Source organism: Penicillium macrosclerotiorum (genome assembly GCF_028827735.1).
Source record: "Penicillium macrosclerotiorum strain IBT 26536 chromosome Unknown utg000010l_segment0_segment0, whole genome shotgun sequence".
Classification (NCBI taxonomy): domain Eukaryota; kingdom Fungi; phylum Ascomycota; class Eurotiomycetes; order Eurotiales; family Aspergillaceae; genus Penicillium; species Penicillium macrosclerotiorum.
The window spans coordinates 721,288-737,072 of NW_026643089.1; the positions used below are offsets into that span (position 1 = coordinate 721,288).

At 51.8% G+C, this 15,785-nt stretch overlaps 5 protein-coding genes across 5 annotated transcripts; 4 read left to right on the forward strand and 1 right to left on the reverse strand.

The window, feature by feature from the left end:
• Positions 1-2,129: 2,129 nt before the first annotated feature.
• Positions 2,130-3,117, forward strand: rasB (Ras small monomeric GTPase RasB; the record flags this gene model as incomplete). The annotated part of the gene is made up of 2 exons (XM_057081643.1): positions 2,130-2,207; positions 2,479-3,117. The coding sequence occupies 2 exons, from the start codon at positions 2,130-2,132 to the stop codon at positions 3,115-3,117; spliced, it is 717 nt and encodes a 238-aa protein (XP_056928683.1).
• Positions 3,118-4,928: 1,811 nt separating this feature from the next.
• On the forward strand, positions 4,929-7,406 carry N7462_009930 (putative acyl-CoA synthetase; the record flags this gene model as incomplete). The annotated part of the gene is made up of 4 exons (XM_057081644.1): positions 4,929-5,304; positions 5,496-5,891; positions 5,999-6,874; positions 6,958-7,406. 4 exons carry the CDS (start codon positions 4,929-4,931, stop codon positions 7,404-7,406), a joined length of 2,097 nt encoding a protein of 698 aa, XP_056928684.1.
• Positions 7,407-8,632: 1,226 nt separating this feature from the next.
• N7462_009931 (putative GPI anchored protein) lies at positions 8,633-9,408 on the reverse strand (the record flags this gene model as incomplete). Its single annotated transcript, XM_057081645.1, has 3 exons — positions 8,633-8,855; positions 8,937-9,019; positions 9,262-9,408. The coding sequence occupies 3 exons, from the start codon at positions 9,406-9,408 to the stop codon at positions 8,633-8,635; spliced, it is 453 nt and encodes a 150-aa protein (XP_056928685.1).
• A 2,635-nt stretch (positions 9,409-12,043) lies between these two features.
• On the forward strand, positions 12,044-12,656 carry N7462_009932 (uncharacterized protein; the record flags this gene model as incomplete). Its single annotated transcript, XM_057081646.1, has 2 exons — positions 12,044-12,201; positions 12,302-12,656. Coding segments are annotated over 2 exons (513 nt in total), but the record flags the coding sequence as incomplete, so codon positions are not given.
• Positions 12,657-13,931: 1,275 nt separating this feature from the next.
• On the forward strand, positions 13,932-15,099 carry N7462_009933 (uncharacterized protein; the record flags this gene model as incomplete). The annotated part of the gene is made up of 5 exons (XM_057081647.1): positions 13,932-14,009; positions 14,069-14,212; positions 14,393-14,690; positions 14,748-14,827; positions 14,938-15,099. 5 exons carry the CDS (start codon positions 13,932-13,934, stop codon positions 15,097-15,099), a joined length of 762 nt encoding a protein of 253 aa, XP_056928687.1.
• Positions 15,100-15,785: the final 686 nt, after the last annotated feature.

Sequence of the window (15,785 nt, forward strand, 5' to 3'; positions counted from 1 at the left end):
TTGGATATCTCTTTCTTTGTTCTGTCGGCTGTCAGTGTTTTATTTTTGATTCTGGTGGAGAAGAAGCGCATTCTCATCAGCCACAGACTTTGAAGTATGTGGTTGAGCCAAGTGGCCAAGCATAGGAAGAGGACAAACCCCACCCGGAACCATATCGCTGGTCTTTCCTTTCCTTTTTTTTTTTTTTTCTTTTTGTGATGATGGCTGAGGTGTTGGGCCATACAGAAAGACCGGCCCCGTAGTTCCGGTCGAGATCAATGGGGCCTTAAGAATTTGACATATTCCGAGGCTTCAGGCCTTAGGACACCGACCTTACAGTCGGGAGTCGGATTGAGCAGGCCCGCAGACCGTACTTTAGAATGCGATAGACCAGATTTTGGAGCCACACTTGAGAGCCACAATTGCAGAAAGTGTTATAGTGGAAATGAAGAATCGGACCAAAACCCCATTAGCTCGTTTCTCAGAACCCCCCCCCCCCCCCCCCCCCAAATCTTTCCAAGTTCTCTCCGGTCCGATTGAGCGCGGATGGCATCCGGGTGGAGACGGGAGGGGAGGGCCCAAAGCCACAGCAACTCTTTTCAGAAAGAAACAGACAGCAATTGGACCAAGCCCTTCTCAATTCCGCACGAGGGGGGACGGCCAGCTGGCAGTAGCAATCCTATAGTAATCACGACTGAGCATCGGGATTGAGGTTGGGGCCGAGAGCTGCCCTAGCGGGGCGGTGCACCATAATCACCACTATTCACCACTGCTTTTCAAGGCCCGATGGTTGCAGATAGATGAGAGACAGAATAGATCGGAAGAGCGGGGTGTGCGTCTGTCTGCTGGAGGATACCTGTCCATCCTGATCATGGTCATGGTCGGGCTCGTTTGCCCCCGTTTTGGAGACGGTATACCGTCTCCAAAACGATCACGGACCGAACCGCTGGCTGCGTGGGATCATGACGGACTCATAACCCCATGCAGTTCATAGGATTTCATCAGGAAAGCAGGAGACAGGTGGCGGGCCGTTTTTCTAGATCGGATTTTTTTTTTTATTAGATATTCCCCCCCCCCCCTATTTTGTCCCTTGGGTTGGGAGGCCATTTGGGAAGGGTATAGTCCGCACAAGCGCTTAGGTCTCCATATATCCTCTGCAACTCGCCGTCGATCCTTCACGACGCTACGCCGTATAGTACTTGCAGTCAGGGTGACCAATCCAGTGAGAATCGATGTCCCATGAAGCCATCATGGCCGGTCTGTCGAATCAGGTCATTCAAGTCGAGGATTTGCGCTTTCTCGCGCTGCTGCACGAGGCTATTTTCCTTGTCGGGGCCCGGGTATAGATCAATCGGGGGACACATTCTAGAAGAATATAATTATTCCAGTAACACGCAATACGACAGGAGCGTAGACAGATGTACCGTGTACAATCACGACAATCGCTCTCCTAATGATCCTCATGTCCCCATTCTGCCCCCATCCTAACTCCATCCTGATTGTAGTTCCAATCCAAATCATCGTTCGTTTCCCCCCCCTGGGAAGCTCCGACGCCAGGAACTTCCAGACCGGCAGAGTTGACCAGGGTGACCGGGCTGCCGGGCCCGTTCCTTTGGGGGGAAATCATTAAATCATTCTGTCTTTTTTTTTTTTTTTTTCTCTGTCGAGCCCAGGCATCCTTGGCCTGGGACTGGTTTAATAATATGAGAGGATTCCTGGTATTGTTTTCTCCCCGTCTCTGTTTCTCTCTGAAGTATGCCCATCGCGATGGCCAACCCCTCCCACTCCACTTAGTTCCAGCCTCCCGACCAAACTTCGCACACACGGCGGTTTGGACCCCCTCGTTTCCTCCTTTCACACACACACACGCTGCGTCATTGAAGCCGGAGCTCCCTTTTCTTCTTCCCTCGATTCCTATCCTCCCCCGACTCCCCCCCCCCCCCTAGGACTCTTTTGACCTTCTTGGCCCCTCTGGACTTCCCGGCTTCGGTGGTTGCTCGGTCACCCTTCTCCGCCTTCTCCTCGTCTTCCCCTCGACCCTCCCTCTACCCCTCCACACAACCACACCACCCCCCTCTCCTCCCCCCTTCTTCCTCTCCCTTCGTCAACACCCCCTTACCTTCGATCGGACCCGACTACTTTCGCCCGCCATGTCGGGAAAAATGACATTGTACAAGTTGGTGGTGTTGGGAGATGGAGGTGTTGGAAAGACGGCTCTCACAATCCAGGTTGGTCCCTCCCAATCCCTTCCCCCGATCGGCGATCAAAGCATACGCTCCACGAAAAACCTGCACAACCCGAATTGTACACGCCACGCGCCTCACAAAAGGAAAAGAGAAGAGAGAAAGACACACACACACACACACACAGAGAGAGAGAGAGAGAGAGAGAGAGAGAGAGAGAGAGAGAGAGAGACAGAGAGACACGCTTCACTGGCATCACCACAGAACAACGATCTAAGACCGCTGGACTAACCTTGGCATTTTCCCACCCGCGCAGCTCTGTCTCAACCATTTCGTTGAAACATACGATCCGACCATCGAGGATTCGTACCGCAAACAAGTCGTCATCGATCAACAGTCATGCATGCTCGAGGTGCTGGACACGGCTGGCCAGGAAGAGTACACCGCGCTCCGGGATCAGTGGATCCGCGACGGGGAAGGATTTGTACTGGTCTACAGCATCACGTCGCGCGCCTCCTTCTCGCGCATCACCAAATTCTATAACCAGATTAAGATGGTCAAGGAATCCGCTAGCTCGGGTTCTCCCTCCGGCCCAAGCTACCTGAACTCCCCGATAGGCAATCCCTCCGGCGGTCCCCCATTGCCTGTGCCCGTGATGCTGGTCGGCAACAAGAGCGACAAGGCCGTCGAGCGGGCCGTGTCCGCACAGGAGGGCCAGGCCCTGGCCAAGGAATTGGGCTGTGAGTTCGTCGAAGCCTCAGCCAAGAACTGCATCAATGTCGAGAAGGCCTTCTATGACGTCGTGCGCATGCTCCGCCAGCAGCGGCAACAGCAACAAGGCGGTCGGGGACAAGAGCGCCGCCAGACGCACAGAGATCGCGATGCCAATGCCGAATTTCCCAATCGACTTCGCCAGGATAATCGACCTCATCGCCGTCGATGCACTATCCTGTGAGCGGCCGGGCCCGTCCGGGATTCGTTTGAGTCTTGATTTTCTTTTTTTTGCCTTTCTTGACTTGGGATTGGGTGCTCTTCTTTGTCTCTGTCCCCTTTTTCTTTTCTTCTTCAGCGGTGGCCCCTTGTGAGGGCTGTTGCGTGTGTCTCAGTTTCTTTTTTTTTTTTTTACCTTTTGCTTCCCCTCGCCCTTACACTCGCATTGCTGCCCTATTTCCTCTCGATCTCCTCTTTATTTTGTCCCGCTCGATTTCTCTATTGTTTTGGTCTCGGGTGCATTTGGAGGGCGGTTCTGTCTTTTGGTTTACGACCTCGTTCGGCGTCGGTGGCCCTATTTTGATTTACCTCTTCCGCCCATCCTTCATCATCGCGACCTCTAACCTCACATGCTCCTACTCGACCCGCTTCGCCCTTACACCTCCGATCCCGCCCGCTGATCATCCTCGATTTCCAGAGATGGGGGCTCACCGCCATCTCTTCGCCGTCCAATTTCCGAATGTCTCGGCAATTATTGGAACGCCGCTCATTCTCCCTTTTCCCTTCGGTCCGGCTGATTGGTGCCATTTTAGAGCCCTTGGGGAGGGCATTTGAGCTCATGCATAGTTGTGATGACCGCCACTCTCACAGAATGCATGACGGGTAACGGGCCCGGTCTTGTTTCTGGCGGAGTACAGCAGACGACTTTGCAATCCACGAACACAGATCCGATGGGACGGGGATAGTTGCATTCATTGGAGCCTCTCCCGACGCCACAGAAAAAAAAACAACCACATACCACTTCGCAGGCGACGAAGCCAAGAAGATCGCAGTCGCGCATTAGCAGGCATTTCGACATGATACCCTACGACTGAGCTTGTTCTTTATTTTTTTCCCCTCTTCTCATTCCATTACTATCCTCATCTATTCTATTGGAATCTCTACTAGCTCCTTCCCCCTACTTCTTTTTTTTTCCATTTGCCAGTATATATAGACAAATACAGAGTTGAGACTGTTATAGCTTTGCTTTGAGACCGATGAGCCAGACTCCTGTGAGTCTCGGTTAGAGAGTTTCCAGTGTCTTGAGTTCCCTTTGAGGCGGAGTCGCATAGAGAGCAAGACATTTTGGGCCCTCTCAACCATCTTGTGCGGGCAACTCAAGCTGCCTATTGAACCGGCATGTTTCAGCCTCCTCTTGCCACCGTGAGCTGAAAGGGTTGAATTGGCCGATGAGTGGCACTATGGACTAGTGTCGACGTGTCTAGTCTATTTAAGAGTTTTCCCCTCTTTACCCCCCACTCTGCATCTCTACTGTACTATTAGATTACAGCTTATACTTAGAACAGCTAATTGGATTCATCGGAGGAGCGCTATTGCGTCGATCCAGGCTACCGAGTGAGTACCTACGCGACGTACGTCGGCGCCAGCTCAAGCACATGTAGCTCTCGGGTACCGCGGTGCGGGGACGTCCGTGCTTCCCCCGCATTTGCTCGGACTTGTTGTCCTCGACAATTCAGGGTGTTTCTGATGTCCGCATCCCTGCATCTCTCTAAGACTCTGCATCTCAGGATCCCTGCATGCCGCTCGGCCAATCGCACCAGCGGATCCCGAGCCCTGGACCTCGGGTACAGTACGGTCTATAAGTCCGAGCAGTCGGGGGGTGCAACGAATCTCACTCATCCCCTTTCTCCGCCCTCCCGAATGAGTATATAGCAAAAAGGCGAGAAGGCGAGAAGGCGAAACAGTGAGCACAAAGACAGGAAAGTAAACAGCATTGGGATCAAAAACAACCTAACCGTTTCGCTCACCGACTGTTCCAATTGCAAACGGCAAACGATGGTGCCCCATCCCCAACAGACAGCCCTTGCCCACTCGCTTCGCGACCCGGAGAGCTTCTGGGCCGGGCCTGCGGAGCGACTCCACTGGCACCGCAAGCCATCACGAGCACTGACACAGCGCACTAAGACGGTGGCCGGTGGCCAGCACCCGCACTGGTCGTGGTTCGCGGACGGGGAGCTCTCGACCTCGTACAACTGCGTCGATCGTCACGTGCAGAATGGGCTCGGCGATGCGGTCGCCATCATCTGGGAGTCGCCCGTGACGCACACGGTGGAGAAGTACACCTACGCACAACTGCTCGGTGAAGTCGAGGTGCTGGCCGGGGTGTTACGCGAGGAGGGCGTCCGCAAAGGCGACGTGGTGATCCTCTACAGTAACTGGCCCTCTCTCTCCCCCACCCCCGTCGTCTACCCCACCTTTCCCCCTCCCACTTCGCTTCGGAGCTCCCAAGCTCCCAGAGCTACCCTTCTCATCCAATGCGGCCCCTTCGGAGCTTGCGCCGAGGTGGCACAACCGGCACAACCACATGATGAGGACTCAAGGCTAACAGCACGCCTCCCGCAGTGCCGATGATACCCGCGGCGCTCATCGCCGCGCTAGCAGTGTCCCGCCTGGGGGCGATCCACGCCGCCGTGTTTGGCGGATTCGCCGCACAGTCACTGGCGCAGCGTATCGAGGCCGCGCGGCCGCGGGCTATCATGACCGCGTCGTGCGGGATTGAAGGAGCCAAGGGTCCGATTGCGTACCGGCCACTAGTGGAGGGCGCAATCGCAGCGAGCGCGTTCAAGCCGGACAAGGTCATCGTGTGGCAGCGAGACCAGCTGCGATGGAATAACCCGGATAAGCTGGGCGGGCAGCGCAACTGGCAGCGTCTGGTGAAGAGCGGGCGTATGCGCAATGTACGCGCAGACCCGGTGCCCGTGAAGAGCACTGATGCGCTCTATATCATCTATACCAGTGGTAAGTGGGAGCAATCCCTAGAGGAATATAGAGCGCAATTTCCTCTTCCAACTTTTCTTCCTTCTTTCTTTCTTCCTTCTTTCTTCCATTTCTGATACACTCTCCAGGAACGACAGGCTTGCCGAAGGGCGTCGTCCGCGAGGTCGGCGGGCATGCCGTGGGCCTGGACCTGTCGATGCGGTATATCTTCAACATAAATGGGCCGGGCGACGTGATGTTCTGCGCGTCCGACATCGGTTGGGTCGTTGGTCACTCCTATATCCTATACGGCCCACTGCTCGTCGGCGCCACGACGGTGGTGTTCGAGGGCAAGCCCGTCGGCACACCTGATGCCGGGGCATACTGGCGTATCATCGAGGAGCATAAAGTGAATGCGCTATTTACGGCGCCCACGGCTATGCGCGCAGTCCGTAAAGACGACCCGGACAACCAGCTCTTCCATCAAGTCGCGAAGCGCGGCGGCCTTAGAACACTGCGGGGTTTGTTCCTTGCTGGCGAGCGCAGCGAGCCCAGCATTGTGCGTTTCTACCAAGACCTACTGTCACAGCACGCCGCCCCCGGCGCGCTGGTCATCGATAACTGGTGGTCCTCGGAGTCTGGGTCCCCGATCACCGCACTTGCGCTGCACAGCAGCGCTGCAGCGCATGAAAAATCGCCTAGCAGTACAGACACACCGTTGCCGGCCCGGCCCGGGTCTGCGGGCCAGCCAATGCCTGGGTTCGATGTGCGGGCTGTGAACGACGAGGGAGTAGAAGTGCCACGCGGGACGATGGGGAACATCGTGCTGGCGGCGCCGCTTGCGCCGACGGCGTTCACGACACTGTTCGCCGACGAGGAGCGGTTCTACCGCGGGTACATGAAGCGGTTTGGGGGGCGGTGGGTGGACACGGGGGATGCGGGGATGATTGATGCCGAGGGCTATGTACATATCATGGCTCGGTCAGACGACATCATCAACGTTGCGGCGCACCGCTTCAGCACAGGTTCGTAGACCCTACCCTTTCTCACGATATACCCGCTTCTTCGATTGTCTCTGCTGATGCACTTTCATTCCTGCGCGATCCAGGTGCCATCGAACAAGCTATCCTCAGCCACCCGTCTATCAGCGAAGCCAGCGTAGTCGGCATCCCCGACCCACTGAAGGGTCACCTGCCCTTCGCGTTCGTGCACCTGCGTGACAGCGCAGACCCGGACCCGGCTGCTGCGCTCCCAGCCGTTGCACCGGCAGCGTTGTTCAACGAGGTCAATGGGCTGGTGCGGGCGCAGATTGGGGCAATTGCGTCGCTAGGCGGAATGATCCAGGGCCGGGGTATGATGCCGAAAACGCGGAGTGGGAAGACGCTGCGGCGGGTGCTGCGGGAGCTGGTGGAGCATGGGGTGGCCGGGCGGATTGGGGCGCCTGTGAGCGTGCCGCCGACGGTAGAGGATGCTGAGGTGGTGGAGGTTGCGAGGGCGCGGGTGCGTGAGTACTTTGAGACAAGGGCCGCCGGGGGGGCGACGAAGGCGAGGCTATGAATATGCGCGATGTTGGGTTGGGTTTGGGTTTTGGATAGGAGAAGAGGGAGGATGATTGGCAGGTTGTATATATGTGACGTCCCTTGTCGCTGTGCGGGAAGGTTGCCTTGAGGCTTTAGTGGCAGGCAAAGTCGGATATGTAGGAAGCTGTAGATTTGTGCCTCTTGGTTTGTTTGGTTTTTGATAACTTGGATGGGAAGACAGTCCTTTATACACTCTCACTCAGTATTCAGATATGAGCCTTGGTATTAGTTCTATCATTCTACTGACGGATGAAAGATTGCAATAGACTGTGTATGAAGCTCAATTTCGCCTAACACCAAGCCACTACGTACAGCAACAGTCGTTCGCATACATACAGACATAGATATATATATATTTACCACGTAGTAGCTACAAAAGTTTCGCCATATCGTTCAATTCAGATAGCTTCACCCATTCATTCCAAGCCGGAAATAATGACATGCTGAAGGCATGTAGCGTAGTCCAGCATGAGTCTAGTTATATATAACCCAGGCAGCCTGCATACCTAGGATCAAATCAGCCGAAACCCGGAATTGAGACCCCCCCCAAAACAGCCAAAGCGGACTTGTGCATGTCTAACTTGATGTTCCGGGGAAATGAGGTAAGGAGCGTTCATAATATAGTCGAGATGCAGGTAGTTAAGCTCGACTCACCTCTGCCGAGCACTAAATTCAGCCATGGGATGAGAGCAATGGAAAGGTCAAGACGAAAAGAGCTCCAAATTGCATCTACACCATTCGCACTTACAAAACGGCGACAAACCACAATACAACACCCATGTGAGCGAGGGCAAAGAGTGAAGGCAAGGAAATCATTTTCACGAAGACTCAAACTCTATATCCAGGAGAATTTTGCCAGAAGAACGTATCGCAAGCGCGGGTATAAAGGAAAGAGCTGATTCGCGACGTCAAAGACATAAAAAACCCTGAGACAGGGGTCGATTATGTATTATCTAGTAAATGCATAGACAAGACATATACACCAAGAAAAAAAAAGTAGAATAAACAGACAAGATCCCCAAAACAATTCCATAAGGCTCATCCAGAAGAGTGAAAATAAAAAAAAAGAAACGCCTGGAAAACGGACGCCTCTCGGGATCACTCTAAATCAAAAGAAAATCTCGAGGGCGATCCGACCAACCGTGCATGCGATAACCGCTCACATGCTCATACTCGGAACAAAGCTAAAGCTCATGCTCGCGCTTACAGCAAGAGGGCAACGGCACCGAAGACGGCGGCCAGACCGGCGCCAGCACCAGTAGCGGCGTTGACGGCACCGGCGTTGAAGGCGGCCTGGGAGGTGGAGGCGGCGCCGGAGGGCGAGGTGCCGCTGGTGCCAGTGGCACCAGCGCTGCTGGGGACCAGAGGAGTGGAGGTGACCTTGACGGTGCTGGAGGGGCTGCCGGAAGGCACACCGCTGGAGGAGCTGTACAAGTTACGTTAGTCACCTCTTAATTCGAGACTGGACGGCATCGACCTGGGAGTCCGGTCGATAGGAACCACTTACCACTTGTTGCACGAGGTCACGGTCTGAGTGATCAGAGGACGAGTAACAGTGAAGGGACCGTTGGTCATGGTGATGTGACCGGGCTATAGGAGCATAGATGTTAGCAGTGTTCACAAGAGCCCGAAGTGCGAAAAGGTGGGATATAGATCTCGAGAAACATCATGTTGGCTCTGGAATGTGAATCGGAGGTCTGACGGCTGTGTCGCCAAGTCGCCAAGCTGCCGAGCTTCGATATCTCTTCCTTCATATTCTCGAACCAACATGCGATCACGATCGCCAGGGGAAGGTGTGACAGGGTCGGACTGTTCGAGAGGAGATCACATACGGTGGAGATGCTGTAGGTGCTTCCACCGTGGACGATGGAGGTGGCCTCAGGGCAGTAGGTGGTGTAGTGGGTGACGGTCTCAGTGACAACATCGGAGGCGACAACACCAGCGGCCAGGGCGGCAATAGCGGCGATAGAGAAACGCATCTTGGAAGTGTGGAGAGAGATTCGAGGAATGTTCCTGGCAAGGGGGGAGATATAGATATGATCCGGAGGAGTTGGAAAAGAGTGGATTTCGTTGTAAAAAGAATGTACTCGGGCGAGGAATGCACCGGGGGTGTTTAGTTTGGTAAGAGAGCGGATGGGGGGCGGGAAGAGGAAGGGGGAGACTGGGCGGGTTTATAGCAATGTTGGTTGTTGTGTCCCCCGGGTCTGCTCAGGTACCCGTGCACTAGCGCAGGAAAAGGGGCCAGGAAGGGACGCGGCTGTGGCAGTATCCCCGGTAAACGGCGTGGCGAGAAGCTCTGGGAGATGAGGAATTGAAGACCTCAAGGTATTCACGCCCGGTGGTGCTGCAAGGACGCTGCGACTGGTGGACGCAGGGGTAAAGTGGAGCCTTGGCGACGAATCAGGGACTTTCAAGCGGAGCGGAGCGGAGTCGAACAAGATGAGGCCGTGGCCCGATCACCGCCGACTATCCCCTGATTACCCGCCACGGACCAGCCAAACCAACGCCGATGGGGGAAAAAAACAGAAACTCGGTCTGGGTGCGTGGCCCGCTAATTGCGAGGATCGTTGCCGGCTTGGGCCATATTTGGTGGATCTCGTCAGACCGAACAGTCTCACACATGCGAGGAGCAAAGCCTGGTCGGGGGCAGCCAAGGGTCTGGACCTGGTGAAGATCGGGCTAGGGGGGTTGATCGAAATCGAAACGAACTGAATCGTCGTCGTTATTCTTAGCAGCCAAGATCCTTAGTTCGCGGTACTAAGTATCACCTCTCATCGGGTTGAGACCCTTTATGACGTATCCCAACACCCACCAGTTTTAGTATTCAGGCGGCAACTGTATGGTCCAGCTCTCCGTGTTGGTACTCGTTCAGTGACATATTCCATACACTCAAGTGTCAGCACAGGAACGAATTACAGGCGGAATGTGCCCTGTGGGGCCAAGGCTGTTTTCCCCCATCAACCAAATAGAGGAAGCATGATGATTGGGTAGACCTAAGTAAAGAATTATCGCGTGGGGAAAGAGAGATCTGAGGGACCAGTTGCAAAAAGAAGTACAAAATACATCTTCTACTCCGAACGAAGTTCAGGATGAGAGCATATGTTGTTCTACACTTATGCGTCATACTTCAAAACTTGTATCTTCTCATTTATACTTAGTTGCCTGCACATCATCACTAGGGAGTAGGACGTACAAAGCTTGTGCAAGGGCGCTGGCGCTGGCGCCAGACCTATAAAATCTTACTGTTAAGTCATAACAAGCTCCCTGCAGCTTGATCATGCACGATGACATCGAGTAAGCTTAGAGAAAAAAAAGTAAGCCAGCAACCGGTGAAACAAGCTCTGTGGCCAAGGCTGCGGTTTCTTCTCTGCTGATGATATTTATAGCGAGGCTTGTAGAAGACCTCGCCTATGTCTTCATGATGTGGAGGTACAGGCGCTTCCGCTGGTGATAATTGAGGACATGCGTGTTTCTATCGTGGTCGGAGAAGTCAGCGGCAGCATCCCATAATAGAATCTCGGCCTCATCGAGCCTTTCGGTCATCATAAAGACCGGCTTGTTATCGTTTACAGCTATGGAAGCATTTGAGTGTCATAACCCCGCTGGCTCAGCAACGTAGAAAACTTTTCGGAGGCACGCAGAGCCGCTTCATACTTTTGTTGGAAGCTGTAAGCTACGCCTAGACTAACAAGCAAATCAGCTATGTAGAATCTAGGTATCCTCTGTCGTCGAAGGCCAAACGTTTAGGCGAGAGACGATTATTCGGTAAATGTCGCCTTCCGTACTGACCAGTTTGTCGAAACACGCGGCCTAAGCTTTCCAGTCCGGTGAGATGGATTCTTCATCCCAATTTACCTGCTCATATGTATCTCCAACATAATTCGACATAGCGCGCCAGCCACCGCATCGTCTCCCAGCTCTAGTGTTCGTACCCACTGGAGTTTCGCGATTTCGTTGACTCGGCTAGGCAAGATATTAATCCAGACTTCTGGAGCCAAGGCTCTCAAGTAAACTATCAACGCAATCTCCCGTCACAGGCAGCAACATACGTGGCCTTTCCAGCATCCTCGATTAGCGGACATGTTTCTTAGATCTATTATCCTCGCCGTCCTCGACAACCGCTCTGACGCAAGCATTTGCATTCACCATTTGTGGTGAAATTTTCTCCCGTGATCATGAGCAAGTGCATCATCAGAGGCTCCATGAGGTTGAGATTCGTTTCCCGTTTCAAATTTAATTGCCGCAAGCTGGATAATGCGTCTGCGGTCATCACTTCGCCAGTGCAAGCCTCCACTGGCCCCAATAAAATTGGGTTTGTTATCTCGACCAGCTCTCCACGCAACACCACGGTTCAGAACACAGCTTCCCTCGGTTACACGAGTAAATTGCCTGACATGGGAAATTCACCCTTGGATCCGTTGACCTAGTAGTAATTGTTATTGATCATGAGTGAGTCCTTAAGGCCGGGCATACTTGCGATTAGGGGGTTGAACACAGCCCAGAACGAGGTCGCAGCGATCGAGGGCTAATTTCGCCAGCTTTGTGCTAATTGTGTACCCGGCCTGCATATTCTTGACACTAGAGCAATTAATTCAGTCTCTTTTTCCAAAAGTCCCAGGATTCTCTGATGCCCCGTCATTTTCGTTGATATTCAATATTGAGAATCTGAGAAAAGTTGGTGGATTCCAGATTGGGTGGACGGATCGCCTTGAGAATCACCTTATATTGAGCTTGGAGGACGGATATAAGGAGCTCAGAGTTTTTCACATTGCGTCTTTTATAGACTAGGATAGACATGGCGAAGATTGTTACGACTGACCTGCCCCGGATCAATCGGGTTTTCGCGAGCTTTCATATACTGACTTATCACAGCCCCATCTTCCCCCACGGCTTCCTGGAAGAGACTGCACGTACGTTGTCGCTACTGATCCCACGATCCAACCTTAAGTGCCAGCGTTGTATCCTAAAATGCCGTCGAAAAGCAGCCATTGACCTGGAAGCAGGCCAACTCCCTTCTACGTCGCGCGATATTGCTAGTTTCCCCTTCTGGTCCCACCAGTTGTTGGAGTTGCGCGAAGAATACGACCGGACAGAGCCGACAACGGTACGGAAATGGGTGGTCGACAAACGTAAGCCTAACCAGAGGTATATGTTTTGGATTGTGGTAATCGCCTTATTTTTGGTCTTGGTGTTTGGACTCATTCAGTCGGTCGCCAGCATTATTTAGGCAATGCACTGAATTTCTATTCTCAAAGTACAATTTCGCTTGTGCTTGATGTGACGGCTGTCAAGAAACAGACGAAAGCAAATCATGACTACCTACTACTTAATTATTACTGTAGTGCTCGCCCAACAGGAGAATTTATGAAGCAAAATGAATGACGGTTCATTACTTCGTTTGCTGGGGCATCTACTGTAGTATATACACAAATTAGTTCAGTTGTTTCTGTCAATGTGTAGCACGTAGTATGAGCTGAATTTTCATTTAGCTATATAGCTAGGTCTCCCTTGATCCACTTCCTGAAAATACTCGTTGCACCCTATCAGTTGCTTGAATCATGGCAATCATGGAGTGGATAATATCAATGATAGATGGACGCAAAGAACAGAGATAGAAGATCCTAGTACAAGAAAGCTTATCCTTTGGAGTTTGTAACAGTTGCGTGAGGACAAGATGACAACTCGACTCTTATCTCTCTACCCTAACGGGACACTGGCGCCCGCTACGACAAAGAAGGGGCTCCTTCACCCCAGAGGAAGGAAAGACCAACCTGCGCAGCCAATATGGTGAAAGAGCAAAAGCTCGTACCCTCTCCTCTCTTCTCTCCTTTTTCCTGAGTAAATGACTGAAGAAATTGCAGTCTATGTACCTAATCGATTCAATTGGTGTCTAGATCAAGTAGTTGAATCAATTTATAATTGTTGAAAAATCGTGTTTCAAAAATCTAATCATGGCTGGTGGGGTATTCGAAATGGTAGAGGGTTACGATGACTTTGAAAAATTTGACGGATCGAACAGGGAAGAGCCTCCTCCATAGTTTGCTCGATAATATCGGGGTTAGGTAGCCCGGGGTGGACTTTTGACATACGCTCCAACGTGTCAACGCCGCACCGGCCTTATTAATTGAACAGTGATGCATAAAAAGTTGCATGCATCCCTTGACCTAAAATGGTCATCACGTTTTGAGTTTGTCTAGGAGGAACTGAATGAGGCGCATGCGGCGCTTCGCCAATACCCCTGCAACAACCACTCGTTGGATGCGGCGGTGACGTGGCAACCAATTCTGACCCATGCTATATAGACAGTAAAGCATGGGATACCAACATCCAAGGATCTATGCATGCACACTGCCACAAAATGACCTCTCATTTGGTGCCTCCTCTGCCTTGGGTTGAAAGCAGTAGGCACTCAAAAAGAACTCGAGGGTCAGCGATGCGCCCCTGTTTCCTGGCTACACTCCCTCACATACGTCCCACATTTCTCTTCTGAGAAGCGACCAAAATGGTGGAGCTGGACGAGCTGAATAGCAGATATGAGGCTGTCAGAGTTGCGGAAGATAACAAGGATAAAATCATCGAGGTATGTGATGCTCGTGGCTATACGGCCTAAACCTAAATAATGAAAGAAAATGTTACCAGGAGCTTCTCACCTACGTCAAAGATCTTCAAAAAGAACTTCAACTCGAGAAGAACGAGTCTGAGGACCAGAAGAAGCTAGTTCAGGTGTATAAAGAAGATGCGAGGAAATGCGAGGGTGAACTCAAAGAGAAGTCTCGCATGGAAGTAAGTTTTGCGATGGTTTCCTTCGCTGGATTACCTTGTGTATCCAAGCCTGATATTGGTTTCAAATGCATAGGCAAAGTTGAGCTTTGTATTGGTACTGGTCGATGGCGATCACATGAACGTGAGCATGAGTATCTCCTACTACGCAGATTTCGAATTGGACTAAACTGTGTGATGTAGTTCATGGATGAGTTAATTCAAGATGGACAGAAGGGTGGTCGCACCGCCGCAAAAGCACTTATTGAGGCGGCTCGCTGTCATATCCGAGAGGTCAAACCCGACAGTAGCCCCAACATCCAGTTCATAATTCGGGTATACGCGAACGTGGCTGGTCTAGCGAAGGTATATTCCGATAGTGGTATCGTGAGCTCAGTGGATGTTGTGAGATGCTTTATACAAGGTTTTAACATGGAAAATACTCTGTGTGAGTTTGTGGATGCTGGTAGCGGGAAGGAATGTTCTGATGTGAAGATTGGAGGTAAGGGTTTTCAATTTCTACTCCAGAGGATTAAGGAAGCTCTAATGTATACCCTAGCTCACTTTGACCACTATCTTCACGATCTTCATTGTCAGCATATCATTTTCTGCGGGTCTGCAGATAATGGCTATGCCCGAGTATTAGGACCCCATCGAGGGTCGAATCATATATCACTTGTAGAAGGGCCACCATTTCCCAGCGAAATGAGAGACCTAGCGTACGAATTTGAGACAACTTCGTTCCCCAGCGTTTTTCGGTCAAAGAAGTTAGCGAGAAGAGTTTCATTCAGCAACAAAGTGGTCACGCAATCAATTACACCTCCACGGACGCCGACTCCAAACTACGCCTCTATAGCAAGAACAGCGGCTCCGCTAACAAAACCGACAGCAAAACAAGATACCCCGCCTAGTCCAATATTGGTCGTGCGTAGGAATGTGAATGGAGAACGCGTTGATGTACCGCTGCAGTACTCCACAAAAGCCAAGATTGAGACTCTGAAGCGGAACAAATTTTGCAACCAGTTTCAAATATTGGGATCCTGCTCCTACAGGGATTGTACCCATAAGCATATACCACGGCTTGTTGGTCAAGATGTGATTGATCTGATGTGGATTGCACGGTTTTCGCCCTGTTGGAAGGGCTTGCAATGTGACGATGATCGTTGCATCAGTGGTCATCGATGTCCACGAGAGAACTGTGCGGGTATCGGTTGCAGGTTTCCCCATGATGTTGACACTGATATTGTCTCCTCTGTTTGATATTTATTATCTCTCCTGGCTTCGATTTGGCATATTCAACAAGATTTTTCCCTCTCACCCACGCTATCGCCATTTCTTTATTGTCGAAAAGAACGAAGGTCAGCTTCCATCTGTCATGTATTTAACATCCATGGCATTCTGGTTTATATGGCATCAACTGCTGTATCGTCGACTTCATAGTTAGGGCGTTCCGTCTTGGCGAGAATAATCTGATTTAATTAGTAATTAAATTGCGTTTTTGTTAGTTATTTCTGCATTCAGCTCCCAGCACCAAATCGCTCTAACCAAGGACCACGGTAGAGAATCTCTCGTCAATAACCAAAAATCTAGTGGTCGG